Source organism: Plectrocnemia conspersa, unplaced genomic scaffold (assembly GCF_051122295.1).
Source record: "Plectrocnemia conspersa isolate PC_06_02 unplaced genomic scaffold, ASM5112229v1 ptg000014l, whole genome shotgun sequence".
NCBI classification, from domain to species: domain Eukaryota; kingdom Metazoa; phylum Arthropoda; class Insecta; order Trichoptera; family Polycentropodidae; genus Plectrocnemia; species Plectrocnemia conspersa.
Genome location: NW_028277178.1, coordinates 24,302,904 through 24,326,780, shown reverse-complemented (window position 1 = coordinate 24,326,780; position 23,877 = coordinate 24,302,904). Strand labels below are relative to the sequence as shown.

The following is a 23,877-nucleotide window of genomic DNA, read 5'->3' as shown; positions in this document are numbered from 1 at the left end:
GATGACATATCAGCACAATAGACTTCAACTGAACAGACCACCACGGTTATACCCTTATAATGTCCGGAGAAAAAACAATCCTTTTGGATATAAAGAATGCATAGTCAATATTACCTTTGTAATGACCAAGCGAAGAAAGTCCGTCACACCAGTGTTACCAGAGTGCCGCTAAGTTTTGGCCAATCAAAACCTAAATAATTACATATATAAATAGGCCCCCTACAAAATTAACTACATATTATTTTATTAAAAATAAATTCGCATAGATAAATTATTATAAACACTTGTTACAAATTGTGCATTAATATGTCATTATCGTTACTCACACGTGTATTGAAACAAATATTTACTATAAATACGAAGTAATTAAGCAAATACAGTCGCAGGACAGCACTCAAAGAGAGCCGCCAGACCTACCAGCGTATTACTGCTGGAGCATTCACGCCTCACCGTTTCTTGATTTCTGCCACAACAGCACCTCCCTGGAGAGCGGATGCTAAACATTTATCGGATTCTTTACAGTAAAGAATGTATTTTTTAAAATGATGTTATGTTAACGCATAAAATCTTCAACATATTTAATAAAACGCAGTAGTGATTCTGGTGCACCATTCAAGTATTACCAACCCATAGCTTGGTGATTGTGCAATATAACTGTATAAAAGTCACCGCTTGACATCAAAATCCGAAAAAGTAAAAAGACTCATTAAGTTGAACTATTTAAGTTAAGCTAAGACTTATATATAACTTACTTTTATATAGATATACTATTAATATTATATATTTAGACAACAATCAATATATCAGAACTGAGGTTTTCCTAAAAGGTGTAAACTTAAAGTATCATAAATAGACGTAATAAGCATTTTCTATGAATAAAAGTATATTTTTTGATATTAATATTTAATTTTCATTTAAAATAAAATAAAATTATCATTCCGGTAACATTTTTATAAAATTAACAATAAATTTTCAAATTAACGTGCAATTAAACAATTTTGACAGACTTATCAGTGGCAGCTCATCCCCACATTTCAGCTGCCGCCAATTCTCATAAATTAAAAACAAACTTAAAAATAAAATCACAAGATCCAAAATACTAATAGAATTAAAAAAACTATACTAGTATGTATTATCCTCAGGAGTATTTTCAATTACTAAATTACATATTATATGTAAAAAAAATTAAGTATTATAATTATAGATGATTAATAGTTTAAAATCTAGTTACATTGAGACTAATTATTCTTAGCTGATGATTTTCACACATAAATAAAACCTTGAAACATCTTTTTTCTTTACAATTATAAATGCAAATCTCCATATTAAGTACTTAAAAATAATGGACACTTAATTTAGTGATATCATTGAATAAATTTAAGGTGGCGGTATTTTTTTCTTATTATTAAAGCTGCTTCAGCGGCGTCGATATTCACTAATATGTCGTGAAACTCTTGTAAGGAATATCTTTCTTCCATCTGAAAAAAAAATATTTTATATAATTTCTCAATATATCTTAGTTCTGTTTGATTTTATGCAATATAAAAATAAATATAGTATAACTGATTATCTTTACAGCCAGTAGGCTGTAAAAATAATCAAAGTTATACCAGACGGAAGCAACGAATATAGATTATTAATATCGCCGGAAGGATCAACTAATTTGCTTAAAAAATATAATTGTCAAATGGTGGAGGTTCAAGGTTTATTTTAGATTTCACAATAATAATTAAATGTCGACTAGTCAACACTTAAATTATACTTTTCAGGCCATTAAGAAGTAATTGACTTATTTTGTTGAATTAAATTTTTATTATATAAAATCAAGAGCGATGTAAGAATTTGTAGCGAAAAGAAAAATACAAGAACTAATGAATATTTAATCACCTCTATGTCGTTCAGCACAATCATCGAAGGGCTCGATGCCATTTCACAGATTGGCATAATGGCACTGATTTTCATTACATTAATTATTTTCTTCCATTTACCGGTTTTGTCTAACGATTTTGCAACCAATTCTGATGTTCGAAAATCCATAAACTGAAAAACAACATCCAAACATATTAACTACTAAAATATTGACATTATAACAACAATGGTCAAAAACTTACCTCATTAACGCAGTCGTCACTAAATTGCTTGTTTTCATCTTCAATGGAGGATTGCGAAAGTGAATCCTATTACAGATTCAATTAAATATTTCATATTGGTAAGTTCTAGATGCACGTTAAATATTTCATAAAACAAAATTCTAATAAACTCACCTCTAAAGAAGACAAATCATCATCTACGCATTTAATCATATCTTCAGGCATATAGTCTTTCATTATATTTATTAACTGAAAATATATTTATAACTTTAATAAATATAATTAATTTTTAACAAATAAAGTACAAACCTCATATTTGTCATTGTTCACAATATAGGCCCAAGGACTAGAATTATTTTTCATATTTTTTAGAGGATCCGCCTAAATATAAAATAAATATATATTAAAGAATATTGATTTTCATATAAGTCTTACTTTATTTACATTGTTTTCCAGCAAAACAGTGACGATTTCCTTCATTTGATTTTCATTGGAAACGCAAGCTATATGAAGTGCCGTGCTTCCTATGAATGTCTCTTCATTAGGGTCCATCTATAATAAGAAAATAATTAGATATTTTATGTAAGTCGTGTCTATAAGAACATATAAACTTACCTTTAAATGCTTCACCAGATGTTTTGTTATATTCAGATGGCCATATTCTACAGCCAAATGCAAAATATTTTTACCATCTGTGGTTCTTGTATCCAAAGGAGCACCCGCATTTATCAAACAAACCAAAAGAGGGAGCGATCCTTTCTTCACAGCTAAATGTAAAGGCGTATAACCCCCTGAGGAATAGATATATTTTCTATGAAAATACAAATAGCATAATTTAAATAACAACTTAAGATTATATAATACCATCGTTATATGTATTATAATCTGCATAATATCCATAGTGAAGATTTAGAGAATTGTAACGAAGCAAATGCATCAGACAATTTTCATCATCATTCTGAACAGCAAAGTGGCATGAAGTGTTACCATTTTCAATGTCTCGCACATTTGGATTACAACCTAAATAAAACAAAATCAATTTATTGGATAAATATAAATGTGGATAATTTAATACTATTGCTTACCTCCATTTAATAAAATTTTGACAAATTTAGATTGAGAACAATCCACTGCCATTAGCAAAGGAGATAATCCACGATCATTTACTTTATCCAAAATTAAAGTTCTTTTATCTGGAAAATTTTTATTTAAAATGTCGAGCATTTTTACCAAGAACTTCTCATAATTCATCCAAACCAATAAATGGATTAAACTGTAACACAAAAAAATGGTAATTACTTATAAAATCTACAATATCTTTATATGTTAATTGAAATAAATACTATGTCCTTATGAAGTTATTATAATCTAATATTGAGTATATCACAATTAGCACAAATTTGTTATGTTTTTAGCTTTTATGTGTTAGTAACACAATATGTTTGTTCTTAAAAATAATTAAAAACCTAATAAAATTCAAAGGGTGTAAATTTTGCATTAATAAGAAAATATAACTAATAAATTAAATATGTCACAGAGACAGTATAAAAGGCCATCTCTAGCACTGTAGAACTAGACGTCACAACTAAGTTATAACTTCCCGCTGGCCATATTGCTGACATTCTAATGCAAGACGCTAACGTTAAGCTGCACACTCCTTGAATTTTATCCAGTAAACGCGATCAGTTTTGCAATAGCCATTTTTGATAATAATTAGTAATGTCAATAAATAATTATAGGCTCTGAGACGTCTAATTTGGATCACCTCATATAAAACATAAACGATACCAAAGCATTGGGACATCTTTAAAAAAGTGCTTCGAAAATATTATAGTTATATTAATATTCTTGATTATGAAGAATTTTTCAAGTCTCATATATATTAATTAATATAATAAACTTCAACAAAAATGAATAAATCAACTAACTTATCATTTCCTGATAATTTTTCTTCGTTGAGTTTGCATAACATATTTATGTTATCCGGTGAAAATTTTGGCCACTGTCTTATTTCATCTAAAAACTGAAAATAAAAATATATATATTAGCCTGAATGCAAAAAATACACAACTAAATGTGCATTACAAACTTGATTAAAAACTGATATGCTTTTCTTGCAATAACGCTTGTAGAGCTCGGTGAATGGTTTTAATTCATTTTCCTTCAATTTCTTCTCTTTATTTATTTTCACGCTATCTACCTGCAAGCAGTTGCCGATTTGCAAACACTGTCGATAAGAACTATTCTCTACCGGACTGGATAAATCATTTATAATTTGGTTGATCTCATGTGGATCTAAAACAAAATTTTCATCACTATGTGTGACACAAAATATACATCGATTTTTTTAATATATTTACCTATACAGGAAAACTCCTCCATGTTGCAAAAATTGAAATTGAATAAGTTGTCATCAATCACAGGAAGAGCGCTTTCCAAATTTATCTGTGTATTTGGAATATAATCAAAGGTTTCCAGAGGTTGAACTGGTGTAACAACACTCCCCATTTGATTGCTCTAATATAATTAAAATTTTGTTAATCAAAACGTACATAGAAAAAACTTGAACTAGCACATAGTATTTATAAAAAAAAATACAGTGACTTTTACAATAACATTTATTACCATCAAAAGTTTAAGATCAAAGCATGCAATGTATGATTATTTATTAAAAATAATAATTTATATCATAATCTCTCATAAATATACATATATAAGTTTGATATCTTATCTTAATTTGTTCAAACAAGCAACTCATCGGACGGAAGTGGAAGTGGCTTTTTAAAAAACCCATGTATATTTATTTTTATTTCAAGCGACAAGTCATAAAAAGGGACAAAAGCGTGATGTCATCAGTTAATCAACGAAACATAGCATTTAACCATTCTCTGAAATAAACCTGATTTTTTTATATAATTTCTATTCAGCAGCAGTTGTAACTCTTCATAAGGAAAACAAAACACGAAAAATTGCTAAAAACCTTTAAATTTCAAAGACTAGGATACAACAAATATTCAGCAATAAACATTGATCAGGATGTTCCAAAGTAGCTTCTAGACAATATAATATTTACCAGAAAATGCATTACAATAATCTTACTTGACGAGAATTAATGACATAATTATAACAACAGCTAAACAAAGATTTGTAGAAGATAATCAAAAAGTTTCTATTACCAAAACTATAAGAAGAATTGTTATACTGGGATTTATTTCAGTATAACTATTCTTCAGCAGAATCAACAACAGCATCAACAATGAATCAATGCATTGTCGGATTCGAGACGCTCATAATTAATGTAAGTATTGAAAATTATTACAGATTTATCTCGGTATTATATCAGACTGGATGTTGTCACCATAACACATTACATACCCGTGTAATACATTAACCACTTCATCCTCGGGTTTATTTTAAAAAAATGGTCAAAAATAATCACCTTTTTTTATTGCGATTTATTATGTGATGTGTTATGAGAATGATGAAAAAAATCAGTTTAAAATTATTTATTCATAATTATTATTATTATTACACTTTTAAAATTTTTTTTTTTAATTAATAAAAATTTTAAGTTGCCTCCTTTGCTGTTTCTTTTAATCCAAACTCTAAACATTACATAGAAATACATATGTATGTGTGTATGTTACGTAATGTTTGTTGTCAAATAAAAAAAAAATACCTTATAATACAGTATGGTGATTTTTGAAACAATGTGTAACGCATAAAGCAACCATGCATTCTGGACAATGGAATTGCGCGTCTCTTCTAATTTTTTCCCCATTCGCGTCAAACAAACTAAATTTTGGTTCTGATTTTTGTGGATTTTACACGAATATATTTTACCATCTGGTTATAATACGCAGTTCTGAATGAATAGATCTTCTGAGAAAATATTTGAAACTTATGGTTTCTGTTTTGTTACCTAATTTATGATGACATCCAGAAATAAAGTAAATATATTCGAATTGTCTGATAATTTCAGAAGTGGGTGAAATGAAAGCAATCTAAATGAAAGCAATCTGATCGTGTAAAATAAATACTAGCATCATAAAGTGTCAGTTTTTTTATTTGATTGATGAGGGGTAAATGTCTTTAATATAAATGCACATGTGAGAGAATGCATAGATAGAAACGTGTAAAAAAATATCAGCTTAGGGACCAATTTTAACAAAAAATACTGTGCTCGGATCTGCCTGCCCGTGTCTGATCCATTCGTTTTAAGCACGAACAGCAGACACCCGCGATGGTCAGATCTCTCATATGTGCCTGAATGTGTATGGCCAACTATAAATACAGAATAATTAAATGAATAAATCAATTATCTACAGGATCATACAGTCGTATTATTCATGGAGCATCCTTACTCTCCTCGCTGTTCCAAAACATTCGTCCATCTGATACATAGCGCAAAAAGCAGTTTATAAAGACTTACTAAAAGGGTTATAAAATTAATACTTATGTCCCTCGAATTTAATAAGAATCGACGTAATAAACAAAAGTGCATATGGTTTACAAAGCTTATTGTAACAAAAAACAAGAGTCAGTACTGAATATCACCGCCAATCTGGTACTGCACTCCTAAATTATATATTCCAGATAGCTAATTTTTAAGTGTGCTGGTTCCGAATTTTCGTTACATAAGCAAAACAGTCTGATTGGTTCCACTGTGGATCAATACCATAGGATCGAATACTGGAAGGTATGTTAATTTTCCCCCTCATTCGTAGAGGGTATATAAACCAGAAAACTTTTGTCAGGGACTTTGTCCATAACTGGGCTACCACTTCGCTTTCGAACTGGAATAACAAGAATTCAGCCAAGCTTGCACCTAAGCAAAGCTACCAAATCGACTGAGAAACTCCGAGAAAAACAGCCCCTTACACTTTGACTACCCGATTTGGTCAAACCGAGCTGTCACTCCTGTTCAACTCGATTTTGCATACAATGGCGAAAATACAAATATTAAGATATTTGTTCTTATTTAAATAAAAAATATTTGGTCACAATTATCTATCGAAAAAATAGTTGACTGTATACCCAGATTAGTTATGTTGTTTATTACTTTATTTTATATTTTTTAATGGTTTTAACTGAAAAATATTTACTTATCAATAATTGCCTAAAAGAATTCAAAGAAAATCTTTGTTCTTAAACTTTTGAGTGGGCTAAAATAATACATACTTCTACTTGATTCATATCTTCAACAGTAACTGGTATGCTTGGGATCACTACATTACTGGTGTTTGCTTCAACATAATCATCGTCAGTTCGACGCCTTTTATAATGTCTCATCGAAGCCTGAAATTTTAAAAATAAAATGATTTTTCAAAACTAATATTATAATGAATAAATCTATCAAATAACTTACTTTATAACAATATGGCACTTTTTGGGATACTGCATGATCTTTTGGGCGAAACAATTCGAAGAACACATTTACATCCTGTGTCGGATACTTATCTTTATAAGGCGGTGTTCTAAAATTAATGATATTAAATAATATGTTGATTGAAGTAAACGATTATGATTGATGGATTACTTGAAAGCAATTCCATATTGATGATGGACGTCCAACTCTGAGAACGAAGCAAACTCCTCCCAAACTCTAACGCCCTTTTGAATTTCAAAAAACCTAACTTTAATATTTTCTGAAACATAAAATTTAACAATGTTTAACAAATTACATTGTATTATTAGTACAAAAACTGGAAAGGCTAGGCAAACAATAAGAATTCAATTGTAATTAAAAGTCGAAATTTCAAGATTTTGATACTCACTTTTATTGACTTTTTCAACAAATAATAATATGGAGTCATCACCGAGACTCGATCCTGATATTCTACTTGCGTGTACTATTTTTAGCTGACACGTTTCAGCACATTCTGTAAGCAATAATTGATTATTCAAAATTCCAATTAATAATAAAATACTTGTTAGAATGTAAATTTTACTTGTATTGTCAATCGGTTCTGAATAAATAGGCTCGCATAACTCTCTATTATTCATATCGAAAACACTGAATTTCAGACAGACTGAATTCATGTTTATATTCTTCGCCACATTTTCATACTCCAATTTTAGCTAAAAAAAATCCTCATTATTACTAGTTTTGTTTAAAATATATTCAAAATGCTATAAACTCACGTCATTTTCTTTATAATTAATATGCGAAAAATTAATTTTATGTTTTCTTACTAATTCTTCGACGATCATTTTCTTACTCGTGTAAAGTATGGACATACCTTTAAACCTGGTATTTGAAAATGTATTCATTAAAATTAGTTTTTTTTATATAATATGTTTATGTAAAAAATTTTTTTACGTTGCAGTATGTCCATTTTTTCGGTTAATATTAAATATGTGTGGATCGTCCATTTCTTCGTTGTGTTTCCAAATTACCAATCTGTGCGGATGTGCACTGTGGGTTTGATCAACTTGCACCAAAGTGCATGCTACGATGGCTTCTCCGGGATAATTTTTCAACTAAAATATGAAATCGATTTTTTAGATTAAACCATTAGGGACAATTTTCCAAGCTTTTTAAATTGTTGGTCGTTCAACAGAATTATTTTAAATCATGTCACGAAGAACATTTTTAATAAAAAATATCTGTATCAAATATATTTTGATACATTTTGATAATATATAAAATAATTTATCCCTATTGATCGATTAACAAATAAATTCTTCTTTAATTTAAATGTTTTTTTAAATCATTAATCTCTTGAATTATGAAATTTGTGTCTTTACCTTTATATAAAACATATCATTAAACTTTTACACTTCAAAAAATTCATGATTTAAATTACCATATCAATTATAGTTCAAAAATAAACAATATTGTCTTAATTAGAATTGCATTTTTAAACTTAACTAGATTGTTTAATCTTAACACTTAATCTGCCGCACGTTCGCGCGAAAAAACAACTCCTACAGCCAGCATATTTTTGCGCAATCGAAAAAAGACCAATTATTGTAATTTTAAATTGTCGTATTACTAAAACAACATTTTTAATAAATATATAAATTTATGTGAGCACTCAGCAAATAGTTTTCTTTTGTATTCTTGAATTCAGAGATTGACAACACAAATAGGCGTTTTTTTAAAAAAAAAAAAGCGATTGCTTAGGATAGTTTATCTTATAGTTTTGCGTGAAAATAAAACTAGACACTCACTTACTACCTTTTTTCATGTTTCTTTACTACAGGGATCGTAAATCATAGGTATTGGTTTAAATTTTTAGTTGCAAAAATCATTTTAAAATTCCCATTATTTGCACTAATTTAATGAAAATAATCAACTAATCATAAATAATTTTATAATATAAGTATCTATCATTAAACAAAAATAATTAAAAGATTACAAAAATAATGAAAATATATTATTTAAAAAAAGGTTTGGCTGCTCTGACTTCTATTTACACACCAGATGTGTCACATGGGTTTCTTTAGTTGAACAATGAACAAAGAATCAGAATTCTTTATTATGATATTAGTTGTAAACAATAAATGCTTTGGTCAATAAGCATGAATGCTCAAATACAAAAAAAAATTGTTTGTCAAAATTAAACTGGGGTGTATCTAAAACTTGTCCCTTTGTTTGATTAACTTTTTTCTTTCTATGGTGTCTTTGTGTAAGAAAACCTGTCACTTATTTTTAGAAATAAAATATATATATTGTTATAATGGTATTCGAAGAATTGTTACAATCACTGCCGCCTGGCACGGGACGTTGTATACACATTAGTCATATGCCTATTGTTTTACATATTATGACATTAAGTTTTAATGATATAAAATCTCTAAAGAAATTAATTTAAGTTTTAGTAATGATGTAATAAAAACTAGTAGTCAAAATATTTTCATCCCAAATGATACATTATTATATTAACCAGTTATATATGATACATACATCTAAACTACACCATAAGTTATATTAGTATCGAATAAGTTAGGAATAAGTTACTATTATAATATAAGCAGTGCTCTTCGATGTTTCAAAATTAAAATTTAATGTCTTCCCTTTTGGTGAACTATGTATATAAATAATCTTAAAGTAGAACATATCGAGTAACCATTTATATTAATTAAAAAAAAAAACAGAAAAATAAATTGAAATCATACCTCCACCGTTGGAAATGACTTCTTGCTCGTTCTACCAATCAAACATCCATGTGTTCCTGACATTTCGCTCTTATACCTAAAGCGAAACTGATCTATAGGCTGTTCCAAGATTTTTAAATGTGTTTGTTTATTGTCTACAAATAAATAAATTATATATAGTACAAATAATTGCGTTAATCATAAATCAAAATCAAACATACTATTATTCAGTCCACCAAAGAAGGTATTGTTTTCAAATTGAGGTACTGTCTGTTCCGGAGACATCATATAACCAAACGACGTGCTGTTGCTAATTGGCGAAGGCGAGGTGATTTCACCGGATGTTGAGTAGTTGTTCATGATAGAACCTTCCGAAATGTGAAGTTGCTGTGACCACATGATGACACGCTAAAACAAAACGTATAATATATTGTATGTATTTGACAAGCAATTAGAGCAAACAAGGGATCGATTTAGTATCATTCGTTTGAACGAAGCGATGAATCGATGGTACACTCGAAACTGAAAACAGTACTATACTTGTTCTCTTTGTCACATGCGTCACGTTATATCAATGGGTAGATCGAAGCGACAAATCGATGGTGTACTTGTTACCTTATGGAATGTGTCATAAGGAAATACGTCACGTGTGCAATGAATATAAATATGGGAATCAAATAGAGATAGCACTTGATCTTGAACTCTGAGAGAGAGAGAGACGGTCAGAGCCAATACGATTCCTCTTCCTGGTCCTTTACACAAATGTCGATCACGGTAAAATCTAAAATAATGGCATATCTCGAAGAAAAAGTTTCAAAAAACTAAATGTGTAGAACTCAAATGAGTCACTTAGTTATCAAACGGGTCATAGGTTACCGAGCCCTGGTCTATATGGCATCCGGAATGACCAATTTTAGCTCCAGTAAAAAATTGTCCTTTTGTCCTCCTCGAACAAAAACTTCCATGATGGTTTCTTAGCTCCAGCAGCAATTTATCTTAAAAAAATTAATATGACCTTGTTATTTTTAGTGTCCTTTAATATTTTCAGTCTGGATACTTTATAAATACTTTATAGTCGACCATCTCGAAACTACCATTTATTAAGATCGCTCTTAATACTCTTAGCGGATAATAAAATTAAGTTTTTTTTCCATTTCAATATTTGTCAAATACCTAGCAGTACAAGCAAAATAGGAAAAAAAATTAAAAATAATACGCACATTTTTTCAAAATATGATATTCACAGTTACATTTTTTTTACACTCAACATTTGAGTTTCTCTGCAATATAATCGAGAGCAAAAGTATGGTGGGTTTTCCCGAGAATGAATGGCCATTGGCCGCAATGTCGACACTAATCGGGGGAACTCCCGCGGTTCTCGAACTGTTCCATTCTAAATAATCTTTGCATATGTGCTGCGATGTAAAATTATAGTCTGTTTAATAAGAGCGTGTCCAGAATAAATCTAAAACTATGTAATAACTTATTGAAAAATGACGTGGCAGTGGCGGCCACCTAAATAAGACACTTTTTACAAAATCATTTTTTGGCTCGTTAATGTTTAATTATTGCATAACAAAATATGGGAATGAAAAAATAATTGTTTAAACTTAAAGGCACACTATCAATGAACAGTTTGACGCGCTATACCTGATACATCCCCCTAAACCCCAGATTTATTACATTGTGATCCTAAAAAACGAGAACTAATTGTGGATTTAAAAAATGACAAAGTTCAGTCAGTGCAAATAATATCAGAATATCTAAAAAAAATCAAGATGTCAAATATATAATGCGTTAAAACATTTTGAAACACATAAAACCTGTGAAAACCTATTAAAGGAAAACAACGTCCAAAAAAACTTCCATATCTGTGGATCGAAAAATAATTAGAATTTCCAAAGAAAATCCACTAAAAACTGCTGCAGACATTAGAAAAGAAGTAAATCAATTAAATGAAAGTGACGTAAGTGTTAAAATAGTGCGTAGAAGGCTGTGGACCAGGATTATACGGCACCATTGCTCGACGTAAACCATTAGTGAAAAAAAAACAATTACATATTACTAGAGATACGTGATTATCGCGTTTTGCGATAAATGCGAAATAAAAGCGATAAACGTGATATATGCGAAATTGTTGCGAAATTGTTGAAATATGTGAATAGACGTGAAAAAATTAAAATCGCAAAATAATTATTCCAAATATCGATTCTCAATGTCTATGGTCAGTCTGCCCGAACTCTAGTCATAGACCACAGACAATAAGTTAAGCTGCTTAACTTATTGTCTGTGGTCTATGACGCTACATTGACATTCGCATCTTTTGAGGTTATGTGTTGTTGACATATGCACGCGAGCATACGTTCAGAACTGTTTTCTTCCACAAATTAATGAATTATTCGTCACAATCTCTTGGTGAGTTTACATGTCAAAGATTATTTTATTTTACTTATTACAACGTTTATTAAATATTAATATTATATGTATTTTTTCAGTTTCAACAATATGGGTCGAGCAAATGTTGATATTAAAGAAAGAGCTGCAGCATACAAAAAAGATGGTTTTTATATAAATGATGACAATAATTTGATGTGCCGGCATTGTAATTGTCAGTTAGATTGGAAAAAGAAAGATAATTTAACCAAACATTTACAATCAAATAGCCATAAAAAAAGAGTTTCAAAACCTTCCACAAGTCATACTCGTCAATCAACAATTCCAAACATTGTAGTCAAAAGGCAAGAAAAATCTGCATTTATAAAAAATACCGTTAGCATGTGTCTTAAAGCTAACATACCGCTAGCAAAGTTAGACCATCCTGCAGTGCGACAATATTTTAGTCAATATGTCCAGGGATCTGGTGAATTACCGTGTGCAGATCATTTACGGAGAACATATGTTCCAATATGTGGAGCAGATATGAAGAAAGAAATATTAGAAGAAATAAAAAACAAACCTCTTGTAATAATAGTGGATGAAACTTCTGATAAAATGGGACGATGTGTGTTTGCAGTTTTATTTAAAACAGTGTTACCTGCAAGTGAACAAAATGTGTATTTAGCATCATGTAATTTTTTAGATACAGCTAATGCTACGACGTGCTCGCAAACAATAGTAGATACTCTTAAAGAGTATGAAATTTCGTATTCTGATATTGTAGGATTTGTATCAGATTCAGCGCCATATATGAAAGCTTGTTATAAAAGCCTCAATGTTTTAATTGGCAATAAAATGCTTCATTTTCAATGCTGGGCTCACAAAATTAGTTTGGTGGGAAATACATTCATGAAAGAGTTGAAATTGCTGAATGAATACATTAGTAAACTAAAAATAGCATTTTTGCATTCCAGAAAAATGAAATCAAATTATATTGCATTTTTGCAAATATCATACCCAGATCTTCCAGCGGTGCTATTTCCAAGTCCAGTCATAACTCGCTGGAAATCATGGTTCAAATCAGTTAGATATTTGGACACTTATTTTGATGCCTTAATTAATTTTTTTAAAAGCTCGGAATTAAGAAATGTTACAAAAGAAAAAATCATTGAATTATATGAGTCCGATACAATTAGATTAAAAATTGAATGTAAATATGTTAGCGAAATATGCGATAAATTTACCAATTTAATGAACAAACTGGAAGGATCTTTGTACCCCTTTTCTCATTTATTGTGGGAAGAAATTATGGGGATAAAAGATTCCTTAAATTACAATATGGGTGGCATTTTTCCTATCGAAACACAAAACTTACTTCTTGAAAGTAATGAAAATACAAAAAAAGATTTAATAAATATGCTCAAGGAAGCTTCCGGTAAAGCTCTATTGAAACTCGAGTCTCATTTATCTATAAATGAGACTAATCTTTTTTATGAATCATTAAACCAACTGTTCAATCCATCTGTAGCTGGAAGTAAATGCAATTTCCAAAGCGACGAAGTACTATTATTATTTAGGAATTTACCTCTATTTTCGATATTAACAACGATCCAATGTTTAGAGGGTTATTCACATTTTTTTAATAATTTAGTATCTAGTATTAAAAGTGGAGTAAAAACAGACACACTCCAACTCTTACTTGCCACAAAAATAAAACATGTGGAATTTGGTAATGCGGCCATACAATCAATTTGGTGTCCTGCAAACAGTGTAGATGCAGAACGCTACTTTAGCACTTATAATTTAGTTGTCACTGATCGTCGTACTAGACTTAAGGAATCATCCATTGAGACATGTTCTATGCTATATTTTAATAAATTTTAATGTCTTTTATATTAATAAAGAAATTCTCATCTATTTACTTATTTTTTAATGTTTTCTACTACTGAATTGCATATTTTATATTAAATTATGTTTAAAATAAATTAATTAAAATAATAAACGCTAAATAGATGCTAAAAATTGTTACTTTATTTGCTCCAAAACGCTAAATTGTAACATCAAAATGCTATTTTTTTCGAAAATAGATGCTAAAAACACGTATCTCTACATATTACGCATTAATTTTGCTAAAAAATCATTTAAACTGGACAATATTAGGCTGGAAATGTTTTCTTCCGTGATGTATCTAAGTTCAATAGAATAGGCTCTGATGGAAGGCAATATTTTAGAAGATATGTAAATGAAGAGTACAACCCCAGAAATATCATAAAAACAATTAAAGGAGCTGGTGGAAGCATTATTTTATTGGGTTGTATGTTTTGGCTTGGGTCGGTCCTATACATTTAATTTAAGGGATTATGAACCAGGAAGTATATGTTAATATTATGGAACCCGTAATGCTGAAGATTTCAGGTCATTGTCCTGTTTATCAACAGGACAATGACACGAAACATATTTCACATGGGGCAAAAAAGTCGTTCACAGACAATATTATGAATGTTTTGGAATGGAAATCATGCAGCCCTGATCTAAACCCTATTGAAAACTTATGGAGACCTTTAAAACAAAAAATTAAAAATTAATTTGTCACAAATTTAAAATAAATAAATTAAAATGTAAAAAACGAGTGGGAACTGATTCCTGACGCAAATACCAACAATTAATCGAGTCAATGCCTAACGGTTGAAGGGCTATTATAAGGACAAAAGGTCACCCTACAAAATATTAATGGAATTTTTATTTTATTTTAATTTTTTTATTTGTTTTTGAATTTTTAGAATACACTCATATGTATCTCGCAAATAGGTGAATTTGACTATCAATTTTATAAATTTAATTTTAAATTGAAAATAAATATTTTAAATATTTATTACAACATAGTATTATTCACGATTATGTAGATTATCTAGATAAAAAATAAAAAGTTACAAAGTTTTAACAATTTTATGAAAAATTTGCACTTTACATCGCATTTTTACAAAACTTCAAAAGTGTCTTATTTAGGTGGCCGCCACTGTACATACATATACTACATTATAAGGGTTAAAATGCTTTATTATTAATATATTATCCAATCGCCCCCATTATCAATAATCGATTGGCATCTCCGTGGCATCTCCGTGGCATACTGATTTAATATTTTGATTTCATTAACACTAGATTTACGAAACCCGTCAATTTGACGTATTTAACTTTTTAAATTGAAGAATCCAAAAAAAATAAAAAAAATCTGCATTAACGTATGTTGGTTATTATTGATACAATGATATACAAATATATCACTATCCTTTTTTGTTATCGGACTTTTAATTTTGCGGAAATGTAGTGTAAAAATAGGTATAGTCTGTCCAAGATGTTAACGCCCATCGTCGTTGTATTGTAAATAAGGGTGCGTGTACGCATTTATGCACAGATCTACAGTTTTCCACGAATTTTTTTACACCGATATGAGAACGTTACCAATACTAAATCAGGGCTGTTTTTAAAGTAGGGTGACCATGCGTTGGAAATTGCATTAAAAACTATAATGTTTGGCGCTCAAACACGTTCGCGATGTTATTGTTCTTTGTTTACATATATTATTAAATATTTACATTCTGTTCCGTACAACCCTTAAATTATGTTTTAGCTTATACCCGCACCCGATGGTTAACCGTATTTTTTGTAAAAATTTGTCCCTTAATTGATTTTATGACGGGTCATAAAATCGGGCCATTTTCGCTCGCCTTTATTATTTTGCGCCAAAGTTGCCGCCATCGGTATACGTCTTAAATAATATTTTGGCGAGTGCTGTCATGTTTTTGTGTTAAAAATGTATATACATAAGCAAAATAAGTAAGCAAGTGTTATTTTACATTTTCCTCAACAAATAAAATTAAAAAAGTAAAAATTAATTGCACTTGTAATTTCACATGGTCACCCTATTATATTCTCTCACCAATACTATGACGATGATCGTTCATACTTGGACGGATGTTTACGGAAACCCGTCAAATTGACGGATTATGAAAGGACCCATTGTTCTTCCTCTGCTTGCCCTAATTTTGAGCAGCGAGGCACGTGCTATGTATTACATCATCGGTATTACGGAAATTTTAAATTTAGCAGCCATCAATGCATGGATTGTGTTGTGTATAAAGAGGTCACTGGAGAAAATATATCTAGAAAAAAAAATATTTTTCAATTGGCTGAAGAACTAGCAAATGACCACAAAGATATACCTGCTACTAGTTCAAATTCACCGTCCGTAAATTCCAATATACGGAAGTCTTGCCAAATAGGATTTTGTAAAAAAAATAGGTCTAATAATATTTGTGATAAGTGTAATAAGTATGTGTGTGGAAAATGTACACTCAAAATGAATATTATATGTAAGAAATGTAAGAAATGAATAAGAATACATTGTTTTTGTAAAGAATGAATAAAAATACATTGTTTTAATATATAATTAACTAGTTTCATTACAGCAAACGTAATTTTAATATATACGTCAAAATGACGGGTTTCAGTAAAAAAAATGCATACATTTAATGTCAGTAAATCTAGTGTTAAAATTCATAGTATTTCATTAAATGACATGCAAATAGCTTTACAGCTTGATTTAATACCATTTATATTTTATGTTTTTGCGGAATAATGACACAATTACTGGCTGATGAGCTTAGGACTATGTTGGGAATCACTGACTTATTGGGTAAAATTACTGATCAGTTGGTTAAAAACAAACTTTATGTATGAAAATAAAAAATCTTATGTGATTGTATCAACCAAGAGTTTGAGAATCACACGACAGCGCCCACGGATTGTTTCTCTGCCAGCGATTTGCGTTCAAGGTCTTTTTTTATACCGGCCATTTCGTATGCCAATTTGTTGTTTTGAAAGGGAATCCCCGCGAATATTTCAAGTAAAAGAAATACGGGACTGTCCCTATTTATCTTGCCCGGTTGTGTGGTAGTTACATATATATATGTACAAATTATTATTAACAAACCGCTATATTATGCAATAAGTTTACTGAGCAGTTTGGTGCGATTAGATTGCATCAATATTTATTTTTTAGCAATGATTTTAAGTCTCGTATTAAATCAAACAATCGTGATATTAAAACTGATATGAGATTCGTCAACGTTTTTTAAACATTGCGAACATGAAACTGTTTGTATCACCACAAGGAACGAAACAATTTGCGATATGTTATCTTCGTCACATATTCACACAGACATAATTATATAAACACTGAGTCATCAGCGCTAATGTAAACAAACTTTTAGTGATTGGAAAAATCTGCTTTATGTATTTATGTTTGAAAATTAATTTTATAACCAGCCATTTAGTGCATATAAAATAATGAGTAATTATTAAATATGGCTCATGTTAAAAAAGCAACGTATTTAAAAATTCTGGAAGTTTTAAATTTATTATGGTTATACAATATATATATTAGAGAACATAATAAAACTGCCACTGAATAGATAAAAAAAAAAACAGAATATTGAGGCTACAATTAAATATGTACTCTCCTTATTCGTATCCTGGAATCACACAGCAATATTTTTCCCGTTCCTGCATACGAGATTGTATCGAATAGAACTGTGGCAGGGTCACACAAAATCCCGTATTCGAGAAAAAATATTCCTGTATACTGATCGAACTTGTCACTGAAGCACGGAAAATCTCGAAACGTTTTTTGTAAAATGACCAAAAAATGTTTCTTTATTTTTCAGTTTTGTTCAATATAATATATAAGGATATAATTATTTTATTTATTTTGGTACATTATCGTACAAAAAATATTGGGTTTTTGACGTGTCGGTTACCTATCTCACTATAAAATTATTGGCATTTTAATTCTTATTTTTTTATTGTCATATAATTTACTGAATTTTAATTCTCATATATTAATAACAACATATTTACGAATTTTAAAATGTAGTTTCATTTCAACAATTTTTAACATTTATAAGCCTATCTACAACTACTTTGAAGGAATATTCTAAGGCCAAGTTGCTGTAACACACAGAAGTGAAATTTTAGTGCCGATGCATAGCCTCTTATTTGTATCTGTACGTGGCAGAGTATAATCTTCCAGTTTTGCTAATTGACATACGAAAGTAAATATAAATGTTCTGTTCATTTCTCAACTGCGCCTCGCGTCGTGGCTCTCGCGTTAAAAAATCGAATCGAATCGTCGCTGTGTGAAATTCTGACTCGTATTCGATAAAACCGTATACGTGAAAAAATCGAATCGAATTGCTGCTGTGTGAACTTAGCCATACCATACACAACCTCACGGTTACAAGTCTGTGACGTTACTTACGTTATTAGATAATAAATAGTCTGGTTCTATCACCTGAGGGCTTGGAGTAAGGAGCTCAAAGGTATAAATATATGTCGGAACATTGCTATTTCTGACACTTAAATCAGGAACTTCATAAACAACCAACACTTCGCTTCCGCTTGGAATAAACGAGAGTTCAGCCGAACTAGCACACTATACTAATATGACTCTTAGAAGCCCGACTACGTCAAGAACTGCATTACTGCATAAATTTAAAGCAGTGGTTTAAAAAATATATAATAAAATAAAATAAAAATAAACGTATGATTTTCAATTAAATTGATATTTAAAAAATAATGATATCTAGGTAGGATCAGCATCTAATTTCACAAATAAATCACCTTATCCTATTGATGTATGTATAGTAACTAAAAAAAAAATTATAAAACTTACCAAATGTTTTTTTCGTAACATAATCAAAGACTTAAGATGTCACAAAATTCAAATTTTACAAGACAAAAATACGAATAATCTTCCGTATTTATTGAAAATATATATAATGTTAACGGCAAACTCAAAAAAGTTGAGTATACAGATAATCGGTTTCAAATGAGCGTTTGAGGATATTTTGTCCAACAGCTGTCTTGTCGAAGCCTGTCCCAAGACTAACTGCATAAAGTTAATTCTAGCAACTGTCGGGTTAGTGATTGGTGGGGGGATTTAAAAATATTGCGTTACATATTGAGTTCGCCCTTAATATTCTAAAATATTTTATAGACTTTCCAGCATTATTATTTAGTTAACATTTAGGGATTAATTCTAGAATTGGCATTTTACTTTGTTTCTCTTATTAATAAATAAAAATTAAAACCTAGTATAATTATTAGTAAAAACTAACACTGCTACGACGAAACAGTTTTGTGTATTTAAAAATAATACGCGTTTTTTAAAAATAGTCTTCTAGTGGGCATTTTGTAAATATTTCTTTCCACAGTTAACAAATTATATATATAATAACAAAACGAATAGAAACTGAAAAAGTCGTTGAAACATATATCAATATACTTTAAATTATTTATTCAATCATTTTTAAATTATAGCCTGTGAGTTACAGCTAGTTTTGTAAACCAAAATTTGGGAACCATTAAAAAAAACATTTATTTAAATAAATTAAATTATGAAGATACGCATAATAGTTCTTCGAACATATTAAATAAAAAAACGACAAGAATTGCATATCAGTAATACATACAATGCTCAATAACAAACTTATGTGTTGTGAAACGAATTACAAATAAATTGTATGAGTCATTCCTCGCTATAAGTTATAAATATTCTTGAAAGTCACTCACCCAATAGTCAGCGTCTCGATTATGTTAAAGATATTGCTGAATTTGCCGAAAAACTCGAAATATTGTCAGCGATATAGATATTGCGCAGCGACGCCCGCGCATCTCCGAGGTCGACTCACTAATGGCGCTGACGGGGTTTCACAGAATTGCAACACATACTAACAAAACAGAGTCTTGTGTCAGATGATCAAAATTCTCATAGTGCAAAATTACTGGCAAACTTGATAGAAAAAAAATATTTTTGCGTAAATCATCAGATGTTGTAGGGTCTTTTCTTATATGAAGGTTTTGTATATACGCGCTGATATCACGCATGCGCACGACAACTTATTGCATGTGGCAATATCATGTTGCTTCATATTCATAAGAATGTGGCCATAATATTGTCATTTTGCCTTTTCGACGCCCGAATTTCAGAAAAAAAACATTATTACTGAGTGAAAAATGCTTAAAATAAATTACTGTCGTGTAACAACGCTTACGTTAGGTGTTAGCGAAACGTGTATTAACTGCGCAGCAAAACACAATCAATTAAATACTTTGTAGATAATAAAACACCAAACTGAAATCAACATTCTAATTAGTGACATCTATTTTATTAATTAAAAATTATTATTAAAGCAGCTATAGCACTTTTTTATTTATAGTCTTAAATAAATACATATATTTACCACATTGTGTGAGAATTACATAGATTGTTTTTTTATGATTTTATAAAAACAAATGAAACGCAACTGGAAGTTTATATATTTTACTTCAAACATACATTTACATGAGCTTGAAAATTTTTTATTTTAGTTAAAAACTGCTTTAAATAAAATATCACTATAATTTATGACTAAATTTGACTACATCAGTCACTTTAGAAATGACCAGAAATTAGTTTAAAAATATATATTTACAATTAGGCCTCTGCACTTTTTTTAGTAAATAACTAAATGGTCAATATAAAATATTTTTAGTAAAATACCTGTTTATGAGTAAAATATTGTGGGGTCTTCATCCACTCACATAGTTAATTCTAATATCAACCCAATAATACTTACAAGAGAAAATAATAAAATATAACTTGACAATTGCGTTATATAAACAAAGGGTAACCCGCAATAAGATAACGATAAATTAAAACAATAGACTAAAATTGAACAGACCACCACTTTAAGCCCTCATAATATCTAGAGTAAAATATAATCCTTTTATACATAAAGGAATGCATAAGTATTGTGGCAAAACACGGTTATTTCTTACGTCATTATTAGTATTGTAATGACCAGGTAATTCGTTCCTTTTTGTGTATTAAGTTTTGCACAAACAATACACCATCGTACGACAAAATAAATATCATTGCTATTCACCACGTTGTGTTACAATATTTGACTTTCGAAATGTATTCATCTAGCAAATTACACTCTTTTTTCAAGGCGAGGTTTATTTTGTTAGTTAAAAACACAAACGCAACAAGTTGTAATTCGCCAGAGATGTTCCGAATCAACGGAACAAAAGATCTGACTCCAGACGAGGCAGACGTGGACGGCAGGGAGACGAAACAGATGACAGAGAAACGATCGAGTGACCAGACGGCAACGAGACGAATCAGGAAAACGACACTCCTGCAAAGAGACGCTCCAGATGTGCCCCAGAGACAGCCCTGCTGAAACTAGCAACGAGAAGCCTCAGAGGACCATCCCGAAGACATCATTGTTCCGCCAGCTTTTCTACCAGCGCTCAGAACTAAAAGGAACTTCAAAAAAATTACAACTATTCAATATTTCGCTTCGGTATATGCATTATAACTGAATAAATTTTTACCAACATTCCGGCGTTTTCTAGCTGCAAAGTCATACCCTTTTGGCATAAAACTCCAAAAATATCCTTAAATTTCACGCTCCCGTGTTAATTAAATTTCAACAATTTATTTATAAAACATTCTATTTAAAAATGTAGCATTTAAATATTTCAGACAACTCTGTGCATATGTTTAGTAATAATTATATTAGGATACAACATATCTTAATATAATTATTACTAAAGTCTAGGGGCCAATTTATATCTATTCATTCAGATTTTATTATGGCCAAAACTCGGCGGCACTTTGGTAACACTGGTGTAATGGACACACTCTTCTCGTAGAAACGCTGGCGGACTTACACGCCAGTGCGGGCCTACGCCCCGTTCGCGATTTCACAAAATGCACGCTTTAGGGCAAGACCGTGACGTCACGATGACGTTTCATGCCGTCGCCTAAATCAGTTCCACAAATACTCACAGGCGTCGCTTAATACGCCGCTGCGATCGCGAGGTGGGGGCGCGGCGTGTCCGCGCATGCGTTTCGCGCACATTCATCGATTCTGCGCGCGCGCTCGCGTGTTTTGCTGCTCATCGCCAAAATATAGACACGCTTCCCGCTTCTTTTCAACACATTCAGCTCGATAATAATACTTATCGAGCTAATTTGTTAAATACTGAACACCTGGATCAATGGATGAAGGAATAAGCCGAAAATTCCAAGACCGCGTGGACGATCATTCGAAAGACGAATACGCAATCGCGTATCCTTTGCAGGTTGGTTTTTATTTTTATAATAATCAAATTTAATATATGATATATATTTACTCTGAATAATATATATATTAACTCTAGGAAATTGTTTTATTGCCATCACAACAACCATCGGAAAGCTGTGACCACAAATACGTCCAAAAAAACAAACTGCTTGGCAAAAATAGATATTCGTATCAAGTTGACTACAGCTAATACAAAAATAAGTGATAAATACGTCAAGGTGTGTTTTGTGCGTGTTTAAATATAAAAAACAATGTACCAAATGTAACTAAACACAGTAAAGTTTAATTTATTTTTCCAGCCTTAGCTATTTCTTCATGTGTTTCAAAAAATTTTTAGCTATATTTTACTATAATAAAATTAATTTATTTGTATATAAATTTAATATTAAAGTATATAATTGTTTTGTATAAATTAAATAACTTAACTATATTATGTAATTGCTTTATATAGATTTCATTTTACATAATATAGTAAAGGTGAGGACTCGGACTAGGGAGGGGATGGAGGTGCCTAGTTTTTGTTTATACTATTATACATGCAATAATAGATAATTTAATAAAATATTATTATGTTTTATTTCCCTTGCATATTACTGTAAACTATTTAATTTGGATAATATAAATTTAAATTCTAAAACTAAGAGTGTTATTTAAAATGTGATTTCGCACTTTCTTTTTCTTAAAAACTGACACTTTTATTTGAATAATTGAAATTAAAATAGCATTACTGATATGATATAAATCAAATTTCATTTTTATAGGTAGGTATATTTAGGAAAAAAAGTGATATGACTTTATTAAATTTAAGTTGTACTCTACGTTGTTGCTAAAGGCCAGCGTGCCTCTAAATTCGTAAGCCCAAATAGAAAGCATATATCGTTTATAATAAAGAGACAGAAGTAGTAATAACGAAATTGTCATTTCATATATTATTAAATAGTTGAAAAAGTATTGTTATAAATGATACTATTAAAATAGGCGAGAGGTAGGTTGTAAATGTGTTTATTTCGACGGTAAAAATGATACAAAAGTCGCTCGTGGACTGGTTAACGAAGCGTAGACGCGCGGACGGTCTAGGCTCCGGACTCCTCCTGGACGTGGACAGGTTCTTG

At 30.3% G+C, this 23,877-nt stretch overlaps 1 protein-coding gene and 1 long non-coding RNA gene across 8 annotated transcripts; one reads left to right on the top strand and one right to left on the bottom strand.

Moving 5' to 3' along the window:
* Positions 1-933: 933 nt before the first annotated feature.
* LOC148226592 (nuclear factor NF-kappa-B p110 subunit-like) lies at positions 934-20,324 on the bottom strand. Of its 7 annotated transcripts, none has more exons than XM_088204706.1 (23): positions 20,202-20,324; positions 11,043-11,188; positions 10,415-10,974; positions 10,215-10,348; positions 8,413-8,573; positions 8,235-8,340; positions 8,042-8,171; positions 7,868-7,972; positions 7,630-7,738; positions 7,459-7,567; positions 7,272-7,388; positions 4,451-4,607; positions 4,180-4,385; positions 4,019-4,113; positions 3,176-3,363; positions 2,955-3,110; positions 2,706-2,881; positions 2,535-2,642; positions 2,400-2,471; positions 2,265-2,339; positions 2,112-2,177; positions 1,888-2,040; positions 934-1,478 (listed from the first exon to the last, which is right to left on the bottom strand). In XM_088204706.1, the coding sequence occupies exons 3-23, from the start codon at positions 10,590-10,592 to the stop codon at positions 1,365-1,367; spliced, it is 2,715 nt and encodes a 904-aa protein (XP_088060832.1). In that variant the 5' UTR covers positions 10,593-10,974; positions 11,043-11,188; positions 20,202-20,324; the 3' UTR covers positions 934-1,364. The 7 variants fall into 7 exon arrangements, with proteins under 7 accessions (XP_088060832.1, XP_088060830.1, XP_088060831.1 ...); XM_088204704.1 differs by having other exon boundaries at positions 11,070-11,188; XM_088204705.1 differs by lacking the exon at positions 20,202-20,324 and adding an exon at positions 19,303-19,516.
* On the top strand, positions 12,437-13,509 carry LOC148226593 (uncharacterized). Its single transcript, XR_015812380.1, has 2 exons — positions 12,437-12,608; positions 12,689-13,509. It is a non-coding gene; the product is annotated as an uncharacterized LOC148226593 (long non-coding RNA).
* Positions 20,325-23,877: the final 3,553 nt, after the last annotated feature.